This window comes from Rhinolophus ferrumequinum, chromosome X, assembly GCF_004115265.2.
Source record: "Rhinolophus ferrumequinum isolate MPI-CBG mRhiFer1 chromosome X, mRhiFer1_v1.p, whole genome shotgun sequence".
Classification (NCBI taxonomy): Eukaryota; Metazoa; Chordata; class Mammalia; order Chiroptera; family Rhinolophidae; genus Rhinolophus; species Rhinolophus ferrumequinum.
In genome coordinates, this window is record NC_046284.1 from 70,471,711 (window position 1) to 70,486,990 (window position 15,280).

The following is a 15,280-nucleotide window of genomic DNA, read 5'->3' on the forward strand; positions in this document are numbered from 1 at the left end:
AGCCATATATGACAAATCCTCAGCTAATCTCATAATTAATGGTGAAAAACTGAAGCCCTTTGCTTTACATTCAGGAAAACAACGGTGCTGTCCCCTATTACCTCTGCTTTTCAACATAGTGTTGGAAGTCCTCGCCAGAGCAATCGGGCAAGAGAAAGAAACAAAAGGCATCCAAATTGGAAATGAAGAAATTAAATTGTCACTCTTTGCAGATAACATGTTGCTGCATATAGAAAACTCTAAAGACTCCACCAAAAAGCTATTAGAAACAATCAATGAATACACTAATGTGGCCGGCTGCAAAATCAACGTACAAAAGTCCATTGCATTCCTATATACTAACAATGATATCTTAGAAAAAGAAATTTAAAAAAAACAATTATTTTTGTAATTACAGAAAAAAAAATACCTAGGAATAAACTTAACCAAGGATGTGAAAGACCTATATGCTGAAAATTATAAGACATTTTTAAAAGAAATTGAAGAAGACACAAGGAAATGGAAAGGCATTCCGTGCTCATGTATTTGAAGAATCAACATAGTTAAAATGGCCATATTACCCAAAGCAATATACAGATTTAATGCAATCCCCATCAAAATCCCTATGGCTTTTTTAAAGAAATAGAACAAAAAATCATCAAATTTGTTTGAAACTACAAAAGACCCCGAATAGCCAAAGCAATCTTAAGAAAAAAGAACAATGCTGGAGGTATCACACTCCCTGACTTTAGCTTGAACTACAGGGCTACAATAATCAAAACAGCATGGTATTCGCAGAAAAACAGACATGTAGACCAATGGAATAGAATTCAGAACTCAGAAATAAACCCACATAAATATGGACAGATAATTTTTGACAAAGAAGCAGAAAACATGCAATGGAGAAATCGTGCTGGCAGAATTGAAAAGCCACGTGCAAAAGAATGAAACTGGACTGCTATCTGTCACCATGTGCCAAAATTAATTCAAAATGGATCAAAGACTTAAGCAAAGGCCTGACAGAATAAACTGCATAGAAGAAAACATAGGTACTAAACTTATGGGCCTTGAGTTCAGAGAGCATTTTATGAATTTGACTCCAAAGGCAAGGGAAGTAAAAGCTGAAATAAATGAATGGGATTATAAGAAACCTAAATGCTTCTGCACAGCAAAAGAAACCATCAACAAAATTAAGAGGCAACCAACTGAATGGGAGATTTTTGCAAACAGTGCCTCCGATAAGGGGCTAATATTCAAAATATACAAAGAAGTCATGAAACTCAACAACAAAAAAATAAACAACCCAATTGAAAACTGGGCAGAGGACCTGAAGAGACATTTCTCCAAAAAGGACATACAAATGGCAAATAGACATACAAAAACATGCTTATCACCTCACCCCAGTTAGAATGGCCATCATCAACAAGACAAATAGTAACAAGTGTTGGAGAGGATGTGGAGAAAAAGGAACCCTCATACATTCAGGGAATGCATTCAGGGAACCCTGAATTCCCTGCATTGTTGGGAATGCAGACTGGTGCAACTGCTATGGAAGACAGTGTGGAGGTTCCTCAAAAAATACGAATAGAATTACCATACGACCCAGCAATACCTCTCCTGGGTATCTACCCAAAAAATCTGAAAACATTTACCATAAAGACGTGTGTGCTCCAATGTTCATTGCTGCTTTATACAACCAAAATGCCCTTTGATAAATGAATAGATAAAGAAGTTGTGGTATATATACACAATGGAATACTGTTCGGCACTAAGAAAAGATGAAATAGGACCATTTGTGAAAACATGTCTGGACCTTGAGAGTATAATGCTAAGCGAAATAAGTCAGACAGAAAAAGCAGAGAACCATATGATTTCACTGATATGTGGTATATAAACCAAAAAGAAAAAAGAACAAGACAAACAAATGAGAAACAAAACCTCATAAACACAGATAATAGTTAGTGGTTACCAGAGGGTAAGGGGGGAGGGGTTTGGTAGATGATGACAAAGGGGATCAAATATATTGTTTTGGAAGGAGAACTGACTCTTAGTAGTGAACACACAATGGGACAAATAGATGATGTAATTCAGTATTGTATACCTGAAATCTATGTAACTTTACTAAAACTTGTCACCCCAATAAACTTTAATTAAAAACAAAGAAAAAAATTTATTTACAGCTTTTTTATGTCCTGTTATTTACACCTTGATCAACATGATATGATGGGCATTTATAGATCATGCAACCAAACAACAGTAGCATACATATTATTTTCAAGTGCCCATGAAAATCACATCAAGATAAAACACATTCTTGTCTATTAAACAAACCTCAATAAATTTAAAAAAAATGAAATCATACAGCATATGTCCTTGACCACAATTGAACCAAAGTAGAAGTCAATGGCAGAAAGATAACAGGAATATCTACAAATGCTTGGAAGTTATTCAACATGTCTCTTAATAATCCACAAGTCAAAGAGGAAATCTGAAAGGAAATTTTAAAAATACACTGGACTTTCAGTTTCTACTCAGGCATGTAAGAAGCTTGGCATTGTCACTTTTTTCTAAGAAGCAAAAAGCTGAACAAAATGAAGAATCAATAATTTTTTTAGATTCTCCGGATAAATGAGGTCATAGGGTAAACCACTACCGCCAAAATTGGAGAAATAGGCAGGCGAATATAGAAAATCACAACTTACTTGGGAAGAAATTCAGTAGGAATATGAACTGAGTTAGGAAAACCTAAACTGTAGTTCACAAATTGCTGGACGCTTATTGTGGACAAGTCTGAGAGTTAAAAACTCCAAGATGCCTAGTAATAGGGGGGCTGTCACACTTTTGTGAGTTTTACCCTCAGACATGGAATATTATTCAACAGTAGAGAGAAATGTGCATCAAGCCATGAAAAGATATGGAAGAACCTTGTGTGCATATTGCTAAATGAAAGAAGACAATCTGAGAAGGCTACATACTGTATGATTCCAAGTATGTGACATTCTTGAAAAGGCAAAAAACTAGAGGAAACGGTAAAAAGATCGGTGGTTTTTAGGGACTTGTGGGGAGTGAGAGAAAGATGAACAGGTGGAGCACAGGGGATTTTTAGGGCAGTGAAACTACTATTCTGTATGATATTGTAATGGTGGGTACATGTTATTATATATTTGCCAAAACCTATAGAATGTACAACACAAAGAGTGATCCATAATGTAAACTCTGGACTTTCTTAATATTCTATCAGTACTAACTCATCAACTGTAACAAATGCATCATATTAATTTTAGAAAAATGTTAAAAACAGAGGAAATTGGAGTGGCCAGTTGGCTCAGTTGGTTGGAGCACAGTGCTCATAGCACCAACATCGCCAATTCAATACCCACATGGGCCAGTGGGCTGTGCCTTCCACAACTAGATTGAAGACAACGACTTGACTTGGAGCTGATGGGTCCTGGAAAAACACACTGTTCCCCAATATTCCCCAATAAAAGTTTTAAAAAATAAAAGATTCCATTTCAAAAAAAAAAAAGGAAAAACAGAGGAAATTGGCTGGGAGGGGAGGGTATATGGCAACCCTGTGTATTCACCCAATTTTTTCTATAAACCTGAAACTGTTCAAAAATAAACTATCAGTTTTTTAAAAATTAATGTATTCAAAGAATAGACTGGTGGTTGTCAGATGCAGGGGGTGGCAGGTGGAAGAAATGGTGAATGGGGTCAAAATGTAAAAAAAGAGAGACATTAAAAAGTTAATGAAAAAATAAGTGGGTTCATTGAAAAGATCAGTGAAATTAACAAACATCTATCAAGACTGGCAAAGAATAAAAGAGAGAAGACACAAATTACTAATATCAGGAATGAGCCAGGGGATATCATTATAGACTGTACTTACAAACATGAAAAGGATGATAAGAAAATACTACAAACAACGCTACATGCACAAACTTGACCATTTAGATAAAATAGATCAATTCCTCGAAAAATGCACACTACCACAACTTATCCAATATGAAATAGATTATTTGAATTCATCATTAAAACCTCCCCCAAAAAGAAATCTACAAGCATTCAAAACCTACAGCTAACATCATACTTAATAGTGAAAAATAGAATGCTTTTCCCCTGAGATCAGGAACAAAACAAGATGTCTACTCTGGCCACCTTTATTCAGTATAGTACTAGAAGTTCCAGCCAGTATAGTAATGCAAGGAAAGGAAATAAAAGATATATATGATGGGCTGTGTAGAAAATCCTAAGGAATCTGTAATAATAAGTGAATTCAACAATGAATCTGGATACAAGATCAACACACAAAAATTAATTGTGTGCTATATAGTACAAATGGACACATTGAAACTGAAATTAAAGGTATAATACTATTTGCAATCACTCAAAAAATCAAATACGTAAGTGTAAATCTTAACAATACATAGTACAGGACTTGTATGCAGGAAACTACAAAACAATGATGAAAGAAATCGTAGAAGTTCTAAATAATGGAAAGACATTCTGTGTTCATGGATGGAAGACTCAACATAACAAAAATATAAATTCCCCCCAAATTGATACACACGTTTAGCATAATTCCTATGAAAGTCCCAGCGTGACTTTTTGTTGATGTAGACAAGATAATTCTAAAATTCATATGGAAAGGAAATATGCTAGTATAGCTAAAACAATTCTGGAAAAAAATACAATAAAATGGAAGAAATCTATCTACCCAATTTCAAGTCTTATTTTATAGCTAGAGTAATCATGACTCTGTGGTACTGACAGAGCCATAGACATATAGATCAGTGGAACAGAATAGGGAACCTAGAAATAGCCCTGCACAAATACGGCCAGCTTAGTTGATTTTTGACAAAATTACAAAAATATTTCAATGAAGGAAGATATTTTTAAGAAATGGTATAGGAACAATTAGATATTTATAGAAAGACATAAATGAACCTTGACATAAATCTCACACCTTATATAAAAAATGAACTCAAACTAGATCATAGATTTAAATGTAAATACAATAAAATAAAACTTTGGGATAAGAGAAAATCTGTGGGACTTAGGGCTTGGTGAAGAATTCTTTAAAATGACACTAAAAACACAGTCCATTTAAAAAAAAAAGCTATAACTTTGTCTTCATCAAAATTTTAAAAATTTGTGCTGCAAAAGACCAGGACAATGAAAATACAAGCTACAGAATGGGAAGGAAACGTTTGCAAACCACATAGTTGATAAATAACTCATATCTAGAATGTATAAAGAACTCCCAAAACTCAACATTAAAAAAATTACTCAATTAGAAAATAGGCAAAAGACATGAAGAAACTTTTCACTAAAAGGATATACAGATGGTAAATAAGCACATGAAAAGATTTTGAACATCACTAACCATTAGGGAAACCAAATTAAGAACTCGATCTATCACTACATGCCCCAATGAGAACAGCTAAAACTTAAAAAACAGTGCTGACAATACCAAATGCTGACAAGAATGCCAATGTATCGATCTCTCATACATTGCTGGTAGGAATATAAAATGCTACAAGTCATCTAGAAACAATTTGGCAGTTTTTTATAAAGCTAAACATAATTACCATTATGACCCAGCAATTGCATTCCTGGGTATTTATCCTAGACAAACGAAAACATATCCGCACAAGACCCTGTCCATGACTGTTCATACAAGTTTTATATGTAGTAGCTAAAATTTGGAAACAACCCAAGTGTCCTTCAATGAGTGAATGGTTAAACAAACACTGCCAATAAAATGGGGGGGAGAGGAATGGTACATTTTATAGTATCAGGCACTACTATAATACTTAACAGTAATAATTTTAAAAAAGGAATGGACTATTGATACATGCAACTTGAATAAATCTCCAGGACATTATGCTGAGTGTAAAACAGCCAATTTCAAAAAGTCACATGCTGGGTGGCCAGATGGCTCAGTTCGTTAGTGCGCGCACTCTGAACAACAGGGTTGCCGGTTCGATTCCCATATGGGCCAGTGAGCTGCACCGTCCACACCTAGATTGAAGCTGCAGCTGAGCTTCCAGAGGGGCGGCCTGAGGGCTCAGTTGGTTAGAGACCGAGCTCTCAACAAGATCGCTGGTTCAATTCCCGCAAGGGATGGTGGGCTGCGCCCTCTGCAACTAAAGATTGAAAAATGGCAACTGGACTTCGAGCTGAGCTGCGCCCTCCACCACTAGATTGAAGGACAATGACTTGGAGCTGATGCACCCTGGAGAAACACACTGTTCCCAAATAAAAATTTATTTTAAAAAAAAGTCACATGCTATATTACTCCATTTATATACCATTCTCGAAATTACACAATTATAGAGGTGGAAAACAGATTAGTGGTTGCCAGGTGTTGGGAATGGTGGGAAGGAGGGCAAGAAGATGGTGTGATAAAGGAACATGGAAGTGTATATACATTTTGTATAATATCATTTTCCTGTTTTTCTTGTTGTGCTATAATTATGTAAAAGTTAAATTGGAGGAAATTGAGTGAAGGAAACCTATCTGCAAATTCCTGTGACTCTAAACTTATTTTAATGTGAAAAGCTTTTAAAAATGGTTATAAATCAAATAAAATGAAATTTTAGAATGTTTGAAATACCCAGGTAACCATTATGGAGCCAAACAAAGTTAATAGAAGACACATTTTCACCTAGGAAGAGCAAGATTTGAAATGGGATATGAATTTTAATTAGAGCTGTATGCCTGGTCCCTTTAGGAAAAGAACCAATTTGTGTACCTTTTGAAAGATTTAGTGGATTATTTTCTTCAGAAAACAAACAAAAACAAAAGAAAATTTCTACAGTGGATTGCATGTTGTTTTTAAAGTCTGAATATTTAGATAAATATCATCTTTCCGCTAACAAGATATGTAAAAATGAAGACATAATTATTTTATTTTTGCGTATTGAGTAATAACAAAATTTCATTATTCTAGGTACCTATTTATTCTTTTTAATCATATTTTATGCAGCATCCATTCATTATTTTAGTGGCCAGAACTGCTAAGATTTCTATGTTTATAAAACTTCCTCTTGTATTTCTCTTATAAAGACTTGGATTGGGAATCGAAGAAGGAAATATCGTTTAATGGGGATTGAAGTTCCACCTCCAAGGGGAGGCCCTGCTGATTTTTCTGAGCAGCCAGAGTCTGCATCTTTGTCTGCACTCACACCAGGAGAGGAAGCTGGTCCTGAAGCAGGAGAAGATAATGACAGAAATGATGAAGTATCCATCTGTTTGTCTGAAGGAAGCTCTCAAGGTATTTTATATGCTGCACCTCCTAATAATAGCTTTTATAAACTTGATGTATTATTACTTGCTTTGCAGCTTACTGGACTTCAAATCTAAAGTCCTCAAAACATTTGGTTAAACATTTTAAAAGAAATAGATTTATTTTTATTCTATTTTTCAATAATAAATATATATTTAAAGTGTACACATGATATTTTGATGTACATATACATAGTAAAATGATTACTACAGTAAAGCTAATTGACATATCCTTTCCTCACATAGTTACCTTTTTGTGTATGTGGTAAGAACACCTGAAATCTACTCATTTAGCAAATTTCCAGGATTCAGTATATTATTGTTAACTATAATCATCATGTCCAGTGCATTAAATCCCTACACTTATTCATCCTATGTAATTGCAACTTTGTACCCTTTGACAAATATCTCCCCATTTTCCCCCACCTTCCCACCCTGTTAACTACCATTCTATTTTATTCTGTTTCTATTTTATTCTGTTTTTGACCTTTTAAAATTCCACATATGAGATCATGCAGTGCTTTTCTTTCTGTGACTGGCTTATTTCAATTAGCATAATGTCCCCCAAGTTCATCCATGTTGTCACAAATACCAAGATCTCCTTTTTAAGGCTGAATTACATATATCACAATTTCTTTATCCATTCATCTGTCAACAGACACTTAAGTTGTTTCCATATCTTGGCTATTGTGAATAATGCTTCAATGAACATGGGAGTGCAGATACCTTTTTGAGGTACTGACTTAATTTTCTTTGGGTATATACACAGAAGAGGGATTGCTGGATCATATGGTATTTCTATTTTTAATGTTTTGAGGAACCTCCATACTGTTTTTCATAATGGCTGTACCAATTTACATTCCACCAACTGTGTACAAGGTTTCCCTTTTCTCCATATCCTCATCAACGCTTATTGTCTTATTTTTTTATTTTTTAATGACTCCAACTAAATAGTCTCCCACATTAAGTCATCACAACAAACAACATTCATCTACTACAATAATGATCTCCTACTTTTAGAAATGTTGGTTATTACAGCAATCCATACATTATAATTAAGTACATGATTATTTTTGTTTTATTGGAATTCTAGTCAATTGAGGTTGGAGCATGATAAATGCATTGCAACGAAAGAAAGTATGGTGGAATGTGACAAACACCACTCTAGTAGTCAGGTAACCTGGTTGCAAGTCCTAGATTTTCCACTAGCTGATAATGTGACTTCAGGCAAAGTATTTAATTCATTTGTCTTTAGTTTCCTCACCTTCAAAATAAAGGAATTATTTTGCATCATCTTTATAATATTTCTCAGTGTGTTCCTAAATGAGAATTCAAATAATAACAAGTAATTATACCATTTGTCCATGAGAAGAATTTTTCATTTGACTTCAAGCAGAGAAACAGTTCTCTTCTGACACCTTTTTAAATGAACACTTATATTGAGGTTTAATTTATAATACATATCAGAAAATTTATCCTAAATGTAGGATTATTCTAAATGTAGAATATTATTCTACATTATTCTAAATGTAGAATATGTTAATTTTAGTAAATTTAATAGAGTTGCACAACTATCACCATCACTAAAACTCAATTTTAGAATGTTTTCATGACTTCAAAAAATTTTCTTGAACCCATGTGCAGTCAATCCCCACTCCCACCTCCAAATCCAGATAACCACTGATCTGATTTCTGACTGTATAAATTTGTCTTTGCTGGGAACTTGACATAAATGGAATCATGCAATATATTGTCTTTTATATCTGTGATAGATATTTTATTGATCAGGATATTAACATTATATTTTCCAGTTTGTTTTTAGCCTTTTAAATTTGCTTATGAACATTTTTTTCTGTAATTTTTATGTTGTCAAATATGCCAATCCTTTCCTTTATGATGTCTGACTTGATGTCGTAATTACAAAGTCCATCCTTGTACTTCAATTATGTAAACATACCCTTGTATTTGCTTCTTGTATCCTTATGGTTTCATTTTTACAACTTGATATTTATTCCACCTAGAATTTATTGTGCTTTAAGATGTGTGAGGAAAATATCTAATGTTGTGGACACTGGTCAACATCACTCAAGCAGTAGTTTGCTGTAATCAGAAGTGTCTGGATGCTGATGAAAACCACTTTCAGTACCTCTTGTACTTGCAGAAGTCAAATGTGACTTGTATTCATCTTTTGTTATACGTATATATTGAGTATTTTTGAGTATTTTTACTTTTTTTTGGCAACTTCTGTACATATATATGAATATACACAAATATATATATATATATATATATATATGTATGTATAAACATATAGTATCCATATATATGTAAACATACACACACATATGCATTCACAGCAGTGGACACTGCTATAGGATTGATGTTTGCTTGGCCGTGTCCGGCTGTGGATCAGCAACATACAGTGGTCGCTGTTATATGGCTGTGCGCCCTCTATGGGTGCCCCCAAGTCATTGAACGTGACAGGGGTACCCATTTTACGGGGCAAGTAGTGCAGCGCTGGGCTGCCAAGATGGACGAGCAATGATTGTTTCATGCACCGTATAACCCACAAGCAGCTGGCATGATTGAACGCTACAACGGCCTTTTGAAGCAAGACCTCCGGGTGTCAAAACACCTTCCCACGATGCGTGACTGGGCCTCACGTCTGTAGGACATCTTGAGAATCCTGAATGATAGACCAAGGAAGGGAGAGCCCGCATCAGTAGAAGCTCTGCTACATAGAACAGACGCTCCCATTCAATTACAGGTTACCACAAGTGAGACTCTGTAAAAGCCAGGCTATGGCAGAAATGGAAACATTTTGCTGCCAACACCCACATGTTTGAAAGCAGGGGAACGGCAGCAATGGACTTGTCCCTGGTAGGTCAAAAGCCCCCACTGTTGGTGGTATGGCCTGATAGCCCCATGGGGGGCTGGTTTGACCCATGATTTGCAAGCGAAGCCAGGGGTGGTCGTGGAGTGGCCACCACGAGTGACTGTTGTATACGGTGGTCCTGATGCCAGGATGATTTTGCGAGGAACCTATGTGCTCTCACTATGGCCTAATGGCCTATTATGGGTTCCCCTGTTCTGTTACATGTTGAAACTATGCAAGGGACCCCAAGCACTGCCTTAAAGGTCTGGTACCACAAACCGGGAAAGGTGCCAGTGGCAGCGGCCCTCCTTTCCCAGGACAAAAAGCTAGCATGTATCCTCCCAGATGGAAGGGATTTGCCATTGTCGGTTCCTATGACTACTATTTCTTTCTGCCCATAAGTGCCTATAGGCTAATATGACATGGTGTGCCTCACGGAAGACACTTGTCACATAGATTGTGAGGTGAGACCCTGGAGGGGTGGAGTGTGGGGACAGAGTCCCAGAGAGCAGTTTCCAGGCTCTCAGCCTCATGTGGAAAGGTGCTAGCTCGGTTATTAGATGACCATCAGCTGTAACGTACCACCATGTGGTGGAACTGGTGGATGTTTGCTTTCTGTGTCTTGCCCAGCCACCAGTGAGACTGTGGTGCAGGAAGACCCCTTGTTGGGGTGCAAGCGGATGTTTGCTTCCTGTGTCTCGACAGGCCGCCATCGAGAATATGTAAGCACCTTGGCTGTGAGCCACTATTGTTCCAGCATGGTACCATGAGAAACCCTGGCTGTGCCCAAAAAGTAGGTGGACATCGAGGGACACCCCCTGAGACACTACTTGAACTGGACTGAAACTTTTTCTCATGAACTGGGTTCCTGACACAGGAAGCAAACATCCGCCAGTTCCACTACATGGTGGTACATTCCCAAGCAAACAGTCAAGCTGTCCATCAAATCAGGGATGGAGGGCAAGTCCCCATAGTCCACAGTCATTCGCCAGGGCTGTGCATTGACCTCATAATGTGTGCTCTCTCCTCAGGGCGAGAGCTCCAAGTTCTCCCCAACCTGGGGGTGAGGGGACGACCTTGACCTCACCCGCATCTTCCACTGAGGACTCAGCAAGTGTTTCCTCCTGGGACTACAAGTCCCACATCTGGGATGCCCCAGCAAGCACTTCCCAGCCTGCACGGCCGCAACAACCTTCGTTTTCTCTGGCCTGTGCTGGTTGGAGAGCCGTCCATGTCTTCCCACCCCTCCATAGGGGTCCAGCTCTCCAGCAGCTGCACAGCTTTTCCTATGCTTGTCAGAGAGCCATCCACATCTTCCCACCCCTCCAAAGGGGTCCAACTCCTGAGAACAGTGGCCACCAGGCACTACACATTGTGTGGAGGCCACATGTCCTCCTGCCCAAAGTCAGACATCATTCTTACCTGGCCGGAATCTTGCTTGTCACACCAGGTGTTCAAGTGGGTGATGGCCCCAGTGTAAGATGTCCACAACTCTAGGAGCATACAGCAGCAGCAGACCACCAAAAGGCAGGCGACACCTGCTATGGCCAATAGGGTGGTGTGCCATCCGGAGGCTTGAGAGGACCACCAATTCACAGAAGGTTCACGTTTCTCCCAGGCAGATCGCATTTCCTGCTCCTGGCAGCACTCCTCCTGGGCTTCCTGAGACTGAGTGTTCATTCGCACAAATTGCTCCACCACCTTTTGGAGAACTTTGGCCAACATCATACCCTGCTCACTGCGCCATGTGTCATGCAGGGTCTCTGCTCCCGCTCCCCGCACCAGAACACAGGATATGGTGAGGCCAAAAAGGAACAACAACAGAGACATAGATAGGGGAGTCATACCACTATATTCTCGATGGTGGCTGGGTCAGAGACAGGAAGCAGGAGCCATAATCTGCTGTCTGCTTCTCTGCCAACCAACCAACCCCCTAGCGTAGCCATGGCAGTTATATTAGTGGCTAATGGCTAACTGGTTACAGCTGATGGCCATCTACTACCCAAGCCAGTACCTTTCCACATGAGGTCGAGAGCCTGGAAACTGCTCTCCTGGCTCTGTCCCCACATAGAGATACAGAGATAGAATAATCAGAGTAGCTGCCCGTACTATTTCAAAAACCTAACAACTTAAAATTCAAGGTCTCTTATAATATGGCTGTCGAAGAAGGAAAAAATGTCTTTCAATCAGGACTTACATTTTATAGGTTAAAATCAATTAAAAGTCACATTATGTTTCTAGAAAAAATTCTACAAGCAAAAACAAGGATTGTTTTATAAAATACAGTAAATAGCAGGTTTAGCCAAAGTCACCCAACAGTGCTGTTGATCTTTCAGTAGTTTAAATTCAATTTTGCTTTTGAGAACGTAGGTACTTCCCTGATACAGAACTTCTGATGTACCTCTAACTTCCACCTTCTACTTCCCACCTTCGCTTCTCCCATTTCCTTTTCCTTTTTCTGTGTGGAGCTGAAGAGAACGGAGGTGTGGTTGGTATTGATTTAAAAAAAAAAGAAAGAAAGGAAAGGAAAGGAAAGGAAAGGAAAGGAAAGGAAAGGAAAGGAAAAGAAAAGAAAAGAAAAGAAAAGAAAAGAAAAGAAAAGAATAAAAGCTACCTGGATTTACCCCTCACCCAAGTGCAAACTCTAGCAAAGTACCAGATGACTCAGCTCCTTAATTTCAAGTTCTGTGTCTACCAAAATATATTTATGGTGAACAATTTTAAAGATTTTTACTACTCTGGGAAGCAAATTGTTTAAATAAAGAAACTATTAACACCTATAATGTTAAATATTATAACAAAGTGTCTTTTCAGCTGTATCTATTATGTGGGTGTGTGCATGAAAGGTAAGTCTACATACAGCTACTTAGTGTGAGCCTATGGCCACCACAGAGTCCCCTCTAGAGTTTTCATTGATTATAATTCCACTTATTTGTTTATTTTCCAGTTATCAGAGCTGTTTTTCTTGAGAAATAACCAGACACATTGACAGCGTTTAGCTTTCAAACTTTCACTAATGCGGAAGCTATGTGGAAGCAAAAGAAAACATGCCTGGTTTAGCTGTATCACTTCACACTGTTATTTTAGAAATCCTCAAAACAGTTTTTATTTACATCTTATAAAATAATTAACTTTGCATAGGTATTTTGCCAGTAAAGCAGAACTGTGTTTATGAGCAAGTAAGAATAGATATGTAAGGCATGCCTATAAAGAATACCAGTAATGATCTTGTTGCTAAGCAATATAACCCCTATTCCTAGAGCACCAGTACTAATACCAGCTCTGAAACTAAACCTGATGACAATTTCCTCTCCCTTCATTTAATTTAGTTGCTGATTACACAGAACTTGAAATGCCTGTGATTTAAAATGTCTAAATAACAAATAGATAATAATTTTCTCTGTTTAGAAACCATTCTTTTATTTTAAAAAGTTAAATTGAATTTATAGTGCACTTTGCATTAAAACTCTGGTAACGTTTCCCTAGATGTCTTTTTTTTTAATTAAAGTTTATTGGGTGACAATTGTTAGTAAAGTTACATAGGTTTCAGGTGTGCAATTGTATAATACATCATCTATATATCACATTGAGTGTGCACCACCCAGATATTTTAATTTCTAATTCTCTGTGTACTCATATGTGAGTTCTTGGATCAGCCATGTTTTCTACCTAGTCATCCGCATGTTCACACAGGGCAAACCTATATGTCTTTCTATGGGAAGGAATGACTAGGAAAAATCTAAAGAGGGTTGATAAATATTTTTGTTCTGCTTTCTGTGGTGAAAAAAATATCGGTTACCAAGGAGCTGAAAGCTTCCACTAGTATTTATGCAAATAATCTCCATGACGTGACTGTGCAGGAAGAACAGAGAGAAACATTGCTGCCCTGTTCTAAACCGGGATTATTTTGTAGATACCCTATGCTGTGAATTTGCCACTTCCCTTAATTCAGCACAGATTGCTTCTTAGTAGACTGTCTCCTCTGAATTGATTTTTCTTTCTTTTATTTCTCATTTTTAGTATATTGAATTTTGATCATAAAATAAATACATGTTCATTATAGAAATATTGGAAATACAATGAACAATTTGGAAATAATCCTACCCCTCAGTGATAACCATTCTTAAAATGGGGGTGGAGGAATATTTTTGCTAGTGTTTTCTCTTTGCATACAGGTGTGTGTGTGTGTGTGTGTGTGTGTGTGTGTGTGTGTGTGTGTGCATGCGTGCACAGGTGCATGCATTCACATACATATGTCTTTTTACAAAAAGACATTGGAAATATACTATATTTATAGCCATATATATTGTATTTGAAATTTATTTTATCACTTTTCTCTTATTACAATGAAAAATGCATGTTCATTGTACAAAATATTTAAATATAAATAAGCAAATGGAAGAAAATAATAATTATCAAAATAAGTAAAATTAGACAAAAAGAAGAAAAATAAAAAGTGCCTGTAATTCCATCCAGAAATAATAATGGCAATGCTTTGACGTAAATAGTGTCAGTCTTTTTTTTTTTCTTCATGAATACGTACGTGTTTTCTTTTAGAAAATTAAGATCACAGTGTACATACATAATAGGTTTGGTCACCTTCATTTTTTTCATATTCAAGTATATCATGAATATTCTCTTTTTTATTAGTTATTTTCCTACTTCATTTTTAGCAGCTTCATATAATTTATTATAGGTATAGGTCCTAAATGATTTCTCCATTCCCCCATTGTTAAGCATATAGGTTGCTTCCATTTTCTTAAATTATCAACAGCATAGTGGTGACCATCCTTGTATTGTACCTATCCACACTTATTTCCTTAGAACACATTTTTAGCAGTAGAATTGCTCATCAAAGCATATATGAAGTCAATTTGCCATTTGTGTCTTTTTACAAAAGAGAAATTATTTAAGTGATCTTGAAGAAAGCATTCTCAATAAAATTTTGAAGAATGAAAAAGGATATCATGGCCTTTTTTTTTCTATAGAAGAGTCCAGTGAAGTGGTTCCAAATGAAGCAAGCACTCATAAGGAGGAGGACCACCATGCAGTACCCACAGATAATGTGGTATGTACATTTTGAAATTCTTTCCTCATTACATAATGGATTTCAAGGGTATTTTTCCAGTTAGTGAC

At 36.9% G+C, this 15,280-nt stretch overlaps 1 protein-coding gene across 1 annotated transcript in view; it reads left to right on the forward strand.

The window, feature by feature from the left end:
- HDX (highly divergent homeobox) overlaps nucleotides 1-15,280 on the forward strand; it is a 208,495-nt gene that overhangs the window by 161,820 nt on the left and 31,395 nt on the right. The window contains exons 6-7 of the mRNA XM_033121807.1: nucleotides 7,051-7,258; nucleotides 15,133-15,212. Of these exons, the coding sequence (XP_032977698.1) occupies nucleotides 7,051-7,258; nucleotides 15,133-15,212 (288 nt within the window). The remainder of the gene's footprint in view (nucleotides 1-7,050; nucleotides 7,259-15,132; nucleotides 15,213-15,280) is intronic.